This window comes from Lagenorhynchus albirostris, chromosome 20 (assembly GCF_949774975.1).
Source record: "Lagenorhynchus albirostris chromosome 20, mLagAlb1.1, whole genome shotgun sequence".
Classification (NCBI taxonomy): Eukaryota; Metazoa; Chordata; class Mammalia; order Artiodactyla; family Delphinidae; genus Lagenorhynchus; species Lagenorhynchus albirostris.
In genome coordinates this window covers 48,410,896-48,418,993 of record NC_083114.1, presented here as the reverse complement: position 1 = coordinate 48,418,993, position 8,098 = coordinate 48,410,896, and the positions used below count along the sequence as shown (strand labels likewise).

The window sequence follows — 8,098 nt, the reverse complement described above, 5'->3', positions numbered from 1 at the left end:
GTGCAAGAGACAGACAGGCAGGGCAAAGCTGAGCAGGCCCGCTGCAGCTCCCGAAGACAGCCCCCCAGGCCTAGTGTCGGGGGCGCGGGGAGGTGCAATGGGGCGGCCCCAGAGGCTGGGCTGGGAGATGCCGGGTCAGAGGTAGCCAGCTCTGGCTTCTCCTAGCCTGCTGGCCTCGTCCCTCTGCTGGGAAAGCTTCGCCCTCTGTGATCCCCGGACCCAGCCCATAAAGACCCTGCAGTCAGGCCAGTCGCTCTGGCAATGTGAACGGCAGATCAGGGGTCTCCAAGGCCACCATCAAGGCTGGCTTCACCAGAGCTTGCCCGTAGAAGACAGAGCAACCTTACGGGCCCTGAGAGTTGCTCAGGGTACAGGGCTCAGGTCAGAGCCTGGCCCCATGACCCCGAGTCTGACAGCCTGCCACCTCCTTGTGCTGCCTGGAATCATGTCTGCTCCACGTTCATGCTCCCATGTCGCCCTCCCACTGTGCAACCTGCAAGGCGGGTGTAACTCTCCATCATACAGCTGCCACCTCAGCCCAAACCAAGGGCTCTTTTCCCGGGGCCCAACGCACCAGGCTCCCCGGCCAGTGTGCATTCGGCCAAGCGGCTGCCTCTCCACACCTGGTTCGGATCTGGGTGCCATGGGTGCCAGGATGGGGGTGGGGCGCCTGGCCCCACTCGACAGCCCCGCCTGCCACTTTCCCAGCCACAGGCCACCCTCGGGAAGCATCAGACTCAGGGCTGCAGGCTGTGACCCAGGGGCCACTGAGGGGGATGGCATGCGACTCAGCTGCGGCCGCCCAGGTTGGGGGCCTTGCCGCACTCCTGGCAGCAGGAATCAGAGAAGCGGTAACTGGATCTGGCGGCTGAGGGTGGAGGGCTGCGATCGGGTTGCGGCCACATGCAAGTTTTCCACCAGGCGGCTTTCTCTACCTCAGGAAAGAGCTGGGCTGGGCTGGGGAGTCTGTGCAGTGGGTCTGGGGGCCCGGAGGTGGGGGGCAAGGAGAGAGGCCAAGACGTGCAGTGGCCAGAGGCCGGGGCACAGAGCCCGCGTTGGGGCCCGGGCAGCTGCCAGCGAGGACAAGGAGGTGGTCGGCCCTGTGGCGGGTGGCGCTCTCCAGCCCTGCCGGCCCTGGGCTCTGGCCCCTGGGCAGTCCGGGAGTGGCTGAAATCCAAGCTGGGGTAACGAAAGTCTGCTGCTGTTCCTAAGCCGGCACAGCTCTGATCCGCCCTCCCACCCGCCCTCTGCTGCCCGCTGGCCATGTAAGAGCTGCCTGGGCCCGTGACCACTGGCCAGAGGCAGCATCCGAGCGGGCAGCAGGTCCATGACGCCGGCTGGGCCTGGGGGCCACGGGCCGACCCCGTCGAGCCAGGCCTCTGGGGGACCTCGGGGGCCGTGAGCACACAGAGAGAGCTTCCCAGGCCCCTCTTGGGGACCTCAGCCAGGCCCAAAGATGCCCACCAATGGCCTACACCAGGTGCTGAAGATCCAGTTCGGCCTCGTCAATGATACTGACCGTTACCTGACGGCTGAGAGCTTCGGCTTCAAGGTCAACGCCTCAGCACCCAGCCTCAAGAGGAAGCAGATGTGGTTGCTGGAGCCAGACCCGGGCCAGGGCACAGCTGTGCTGTTTCGCAGCAGCCATCTGGGCCGTTACCTGTCAGCCGAGGAGGACGGGCGCGTGGCCTGCGAGGCGGAGCGGCCGGGCCCCGACTGCCGCTTCCTGGTCCTGCCGCAGCCTGATGGGCGCTGGGCGCTGCAGTCGGAGCCGCACGGCCGCTTCTTCGGCGGCACTGAGGACCAGCTGTCCTGCTTCGCCACAGCCATCACCCCGGCTGAGCTGTGGACCGTGCACCTGGCCATCCACCCGCAGGCCCACCTGCTGAGTGTGAGCCGGCGGCGCTACGCGCACCTGTGCCCGCAGGAGGACGAGATCGCGGCGGACAGCAACACACCGTGGGGCGTGGACGCGCTCGTCACGCTCATCTTCCAGAACCGGCAGTACTGCCTCAAGTCCTGCGACAGCCGCTACCTGCGCAGCGATGGCCGCCTTGTCTGGGAGCCTGAGGCTCACACCCGCTACACACTCGAGTTCAAGGCGGGCAAGCTGGCCTTCAAGGACTGTGACGGCCGCTACCTGGCGCCCGTGGGACCCACAGGCACGCTCAGGGCTGGCCGCAACACACGGCCCGGCAAGGATGAGCTCTTCGACCTGGAGGAGAGTCACCCGCAGGTGGTGCTGGTGGCCGCCAACCACCGCTACGTGTCCGTGCGGCAAGGTAATGAGGCTGCGGGGCCGGCCATGCTCTCAGCGTGGGGCTCGTGCAGCGAGTGGCACTGCGGCTGATGGGTGGGGACATGTGTGTGGCAGCACACAGCGTAGGTGGGTGGGCTGTGGGCCACGTATGGGGTCCCTGCTGAGCCTTGGGTCCGCTGAACAGCTACTGGATGCAAGATGGGCAGCGCTCATCTGGAGGTGGTTGAGGCCCAGGCCAGCTGCTATGAGGGGTAGGAGGGCAGGCCCCGCCCACACTGGGCTGGCCCCCTGCCCGCCCCTCCCCTTCCCTTCTATCACCCCACTTCTGAACTTTAAAGGGTTTGGAAGGCGACCAAGGGCAGGGCAAGGAGAGACAGCAAGAGTGGAGTGGGGAGGTCTTGGGGTTCCTCCAGTCCAGCGGGATGTAAGCGGCCCCTCCAGGGCCTGGACTCCTTGGTGGGGAGACACTGTCTCTACCCAACAGGTGTGGCGTGGCTCCCCCCAAGTCCTGGATCATCGGTCACCTGCTTCATGTGACCGGTGGGCCCTTCCACATGTGATCACATGCCTGTGGGGTGAACGTGGGCAGTTCCTACTTCCCCTCGAAGAAGGTGAGGTCCCAGAGTGGCCCCAAGCTGCTTGGGCTCCTGGCTCTGTGCACCCAGGAGTGGCTGGGCATACCCTGAGCCGGCTCACTGCCACCACCTGGTCCAGAAGGGAGAGACCCAGCCCTGAGCACCTGGAGGGGTGGCCCAGCTGTGGCTCTAGGGGCCCCAGCCTGTAGTCCAGGTCTTCAAGGCTAGCGCAGAGCAGGGACTGGCATTCAGCAAACACCCCCAAGCACTTGCGGCATGTGGTCGGGTCCTGGGGCGTGAGGGAAGACAGACAGCCCTGGTCCTTCCCATGTCAGGTCCTACTGTCTGGCCACACTGCTTTCTGACCTGGGCCAAGGCCCATATGCTTGGTTTGTCATTAAAGGGTGGGCAGCAGTGTGAAAAAGCTATCTCTGTGAGTCAAAGGAGATGCTGGATACAAAGTATTTGTCCCTGTTCAGCTTGTGAATCTTGTGGTGGTGGTAGTGGGGATGGCGCTGAAGCTGGAGGTGATGGTGGTGGTGATGGTAAGACAGGCTGTGGTAATAGAGACGGTGCTAGTGATTCTGCTAGTGATGGTGGTGGTGCTGGTAGTGATGGAGATGGTGATGATGGTGGTGATGATGATGGTGGTGGTGAGGGATGGTAGCTGTACAAACCATTTTTCATTCTCTGGACTACCCTGCATCTGACCCCATCCCTTTAATGGGGGATGTCCCCCACAAAGGACCAGATTTGCCTCCCACTATAGAGACCAGAGGTACCGCACATTCACCTCCCTGCTTTGCTTACAATAAGCCTGAGGGCATAGGACCTGGCCCCGAGCTATTCAGATGTTGACTTGGCTACCAGTGATTCGAGCAAGTGGAGTGTGGCATCTCAGTGCTGCGGGAGGAGGGGAGCGGTGCCACTAGATTCCAAGGTAGCTGGAGTGGCGGCATCTGTGTAGTGGTGGTTTCTCGGTCCCTGTCATTCTACTGGTCAGGCAGCCCCCAAACCCGTCTCCTTCCCCCTGGAGTGTTTGTGAGCACCCTGGCTTCTCCTGCCAATATTTTTCTTTTGCAGCCTCTATCAGCCAGGCTCTGTTTCTGCTGTGCCCGCTGCCAGCCCTCACTGATGTGGCATTGCTGTGGGGCCGCCCAGCAGGCAGTGTTCGTTGCTGCAAGTAACAATGGCCGCAAATTGGCTTAAGCCACAAGGACACTGATTATCTCACCTAAACGGAAGTCTGCAGGCACGGGGGTGGTGGGATCCCCGGCAGGCACCACTGCCAGCTCAGTGGCATCACCAAAGTCCTCCACTCTTTCCTCTTCGAGGAACCTCTCTCCCAGGACAGCTCTGACCTCACGCTGGTGCCCTTGTGGTCACAAGACGGCTGCTGCTGTTCCAGGCTCACATCCAGACAAGACAAAGTCCAAAGGAAAGAGGGGCACTGGCTCTTCTGAGTCTTCGCAGGAGTAAGGAAAGTTCTCCTGTAAATGCTCTCAGACACCCCTTCTTGCTCAGACACCCACCACTTGACCAATCCCCCCTGGAACGGTGGGGTCCACACTCTTTGCGGGCAACCAGGACTCCGTGGAGCCTCTCCTGCCTCAAGGTCGGGGCCGCAGGAGCAGCCGGCTGTGTGAGATGGAGCCCCTAGGCTGCATCCTGTCTGGAACGGGTGTGTGTGGGGCAATGCTGGGGACACCAATGGCTTGGCCTCAGAGATGGGGGTGGAGGTGCAGCCTCACTCCCCATTTAGCCCCTGTGGGGATGGCTCCCTCACCTCCTCAGGTGCTTCAGTGAGGCTGTCCCTGGCCAAAACCCACAGCATTCATGGGCACTGGCTGTACCACCATTCTTGTTGTCCACCGCCCCCCATGGACCAGTGCTAGAAGGGCAAGGGCCGCTGTCTGTTTTGTTACTGATCGCGGGCCCAGGGGCAGCTGGCGCTCACTTTGTTCAGTATTGCTGATGGGACGGTGGGATTGGCAGTGAGAATGCTGGGTCACCTTCTTTGGCTCTGAGCAATGATCTGTGTAAGAAGGGTGACAGACCCCAGCCTGGGGGGCTGTGGAGGGCACAGCCATGAAGGGTGACAGGTCCTGGCCTCTGCAGTCTGGGCTCTACCTGCTGTGGGTAGGGCAGGACAGGACGTGGCCCTGACCCTCAGGCTCTGATGGGGGTCTGCCACACTCCCTCCTACTCCCCTAGCTGGAGCCACTGGAGCCCAGCCTCAGGGGACCTCTGTGATCTGCCATATCTCGTGGCCAGTTGTGATGGAACAGGGATGTGGTTTAAGGGAAGATACTGGGGAGGCTCCATGGCCTGCCTGCTGCCCCCACCCTGGTCATGGATGACCCCTTCGTCTCCCTCCCAGGAACCCCAGGCAGAGCCCCAAGTAGACTTGCCCTCCCTCAGGGTTCTTGGGAGACCACGCACATGTGAGTGAGGGGCTGGGGAGGTGACAGGGGTCCAATCCCTGCTCAGCGCCCAGGAGCAAACCCCAGGCCCCTGCTGTGTCCTGAGCCACGGCTGGGGAAGGACAGGACCCCAGTGTCCATCCAGTGGCTTAGGGGAGAGTTATAAATAGAGGCTGGTGTAAGTCCTGGGTCGAGAGAGCAGGAGCAAGCAGATTACCTGACGATTAGCAGAGGCAGGGGATTTGCCAGCACGGAAGGGCCTGGTTCCTGGGGCTGCGGTGGGAGCTGGGCAAGTACCTTTAGGGAGCAGTGTGTATTGGTCCATGACGCACCCACTTGGCCCTGGGGCAGAGCTCCAAATCTTCTAGAGTCCAGAGGGTTCTAGATGAGACCCCCGCTGACTTCAGGGTTGCCCCAAGAGCATGCCTCCCCATCCCTCTGCTCCCCACCCCACCCAGGGTGAGGCGTGAGGGGCTTCCCATCTCCTCCCTCCAGGGATCAATGTCTCAGCCAACCAAGATGAAGAACTGGATCATGAAACTTTCCTGATGCAAATTGACCGGGAGACAAGGAAGTGCACCTTCTATTCCAGCACTGGGGGCTACTGGACCCTGGTCACCCACGGGGGGATCCAGGCCACAGCCACACAAGTGTGAGTGCACCATCCCCACCTCTGTGACCACCTTCACCTCCACCTCCACCATCACCATCACCACCTCCACCATCACCATCTCTGCCATCACCATCACCACCACCCCCTCCACCATCACCATCATCACCTCCACCATCACCACCACCTCCACCATCACCATCATCACCTCCACCATCACCATCATCACCTCCACCATCACCATCATCACCTCCACCATCATCTCGATTACCACTACCACCTGCATCACCACCTCCACCTCAACCACGGGGACCACACAGCAGCCCAGCCAGGGAAGAATGCCCACGGGGGTGAGGGACAGCTCTTAATGGTGGTGGGGGTATCAGTGGAAGGCAAGTGCCCGTCCCTCCCCCTGAGGGAGTGGTATTGGACTTGAGGGGGATGGGGAGGCCTGACCCTAAGCCCCCACGTCCTGCTCCTCTGAGGGGACCTTGACCTGCCCCTTCCAGTTCTGAGAACACCATGTTTGAGATGGAGTGGCGGGGTCGGCGGGTGGCCCTCAAGGCCAGCAATGGGCGCTATGTGTGCATGAAGAAGAATGGGCAGCTGGCGGCCATCAGCGATTTTGTGGGTGAGCACTCCCCTCATTCCCTGGGGAGACTGGGGTGGGGGCCCTCTGCCTGGGGACAGGGCCAGCTCGGAGACCCTGTCTCCCCGAGGGCTGGCCCCGCTCCCTCCCCGTGAAGCTGCTGCTGTCCATGACAGTAGTCATACTTGCTAGTCCAGATCATTGTTCCTGACGTGGGGGAGCAGATCCAGAGCACCCTGATCACTGCTGCACATCTGGGGAACCGGGGGCTCAACGGCCGCAGGCCCCTGGCTAAGGCCACATAAGGCAATGGCAGTGGCAGATCGAGGCACACAAGCTGGGCAGTGAGTCCGGGCCTGGAGCTCTTCCAGGGGAGCTCCGTTAAGGCCCCTCAACCCCTTTCTCGCCATCAGGTGAGGACGAGGAGTTTATCCTCAAGCTCATCAACCGGCCCATCCTCGTGCTGCGGGGCCTGGACGGCTTCGTCTGCCACCGCCGAGGCTCCAACCAGCTGGACACCAACCGCTCCGTCTACGACGTGTTCCACCTGAGCTTCAGCGACGGCGCCTACCAGATCCGAGGTGCGGGCGTGCGGGATGGGGGCGGGGGGAGCGCGAGGAGCTGGGGCCCTGAGAGAGTGGGGGGCGCCGAGGGGGATGGGGGAGCGCGGGGCCGGGAGCGTGCCGCCCGCCGACCCCCGCTCCCCTTATCCCCCAGGCCGCGGCGGCGGGTTCTGGCACACCGGCAGCCACGGCAGCGTGTGCAGCGACGGCGAGCGCGCCGAGGACTTCCTGTTTGAGTTCCGTGAGCGCGGCCGCCTGGCCATCCGCGCCCGCAGCGGAAAGTACCTGCGCGGCGGCGCCTCGGGGCTGCTGCGCGCGGACGCAGACGCACCGGCCGGGTTTGCGCTCTGGGAGTACTGAGTGCCGTCCTCCTGTCCCCCATTAAACCGTGTCTGTGACCAGCGGCTCGCGGGTCAGTGGCGCCGCTCGGGGTGGGGAAGGGTGTGCGCGGAGGGTCTGCAGGCTCGCTGGTCTCAGAGTGCTGCACAGGAGCAGTCCCTGGCCCCTCCGCCCTGGGGCTCCTGCGATGGCCGCTGGACAACTACCCCCTCCCCCCCAATCCCTCATGCCCAGAAAATCCAAGGTTGGGGCTTGTCCAGGGGGGTCCAGCCGATTGAACGTCCCACAACCCCACCCTGGACAACCAGTCCCGGGCCTCCTCTTGTCCGCCCCCCGCCCCCGGGATTGTGTCTCCTTGGCGCACGTCCCTCCCTAAGCCCGGGAGAGGGGACCCCCACTCTACTCAGCAGGACCGGGGTGGGGTGGGGGAGCTGGAAGGAGCCTGGTCCTAGGCCCCAGCAAGTCAGGTAGGTCAGAGGGTCTTTGGAGTCTCCACAGCGCACATCACTGCTCCCTTCCCCAAAGGCGGGGTCTTAGAGAATCCTGGGAGCACCTGATGGAGAAGTGACACCCACCTGTCCCAAACAGGGCTGTGTGTGGTCAGCCATGGGGGAGAGGACCCTTCTCAGCCTCTGCACCAGCCTGCTGCCACCCAGCCTAGGAAGGGTGGATGACCAGGACAAGGCCCATGGTTCACCCATGTGCCTCCCCAAACCAGCTGGCACCCAAAACCCCTGGG

General features: G+C 63.0%; 1 protein-coding gene across 2 annotated transcripts; it reads left to right on the top strand.

Annotated features, from left to right (window-relative positions):
* Nucleotides 1–1,315: 1,315 nt before the first annotated feature.
* On the top strand, nucleotides 1,316–7,421 carry FSCN2 (fascin actin-bundling protein 2, retinal). 2 transcript variants are annotated; one of them, XM_060133626.1, is made up of 5 exons: nucleotides 1,316–2,282; nucleotides 5,754–5,910; nucleotides 6,378–6,499; nucleotides 6,871–7,038; nucleotides 7,175–7,421. In XM_060133626.1, the coding sequence occupies exons 1-5, from the start codon at nucleotides 1,457–1,459 to the stop codon at nucleotides 7,378–7,380; spliced, it is 1,479 nt and encodes a 492-aa protein (XP_059989609.1). In that variant the 5' UTR covers nucleotides 1,316–1,456; the 3' UTR covers nucleotides 7,381–7,421. The 2 variants fall into 2 exon arrangements, with proteins under 2 accessions (XP_059989609.1, XP_059989610.1); XM_060133627.1 differs by lacking the exons at nucleotides 5,754–5,910; nucleotides 6,378–6,499.
* Nucleotides 7,422–8,098: the final 677 nt, after the last annotated feature.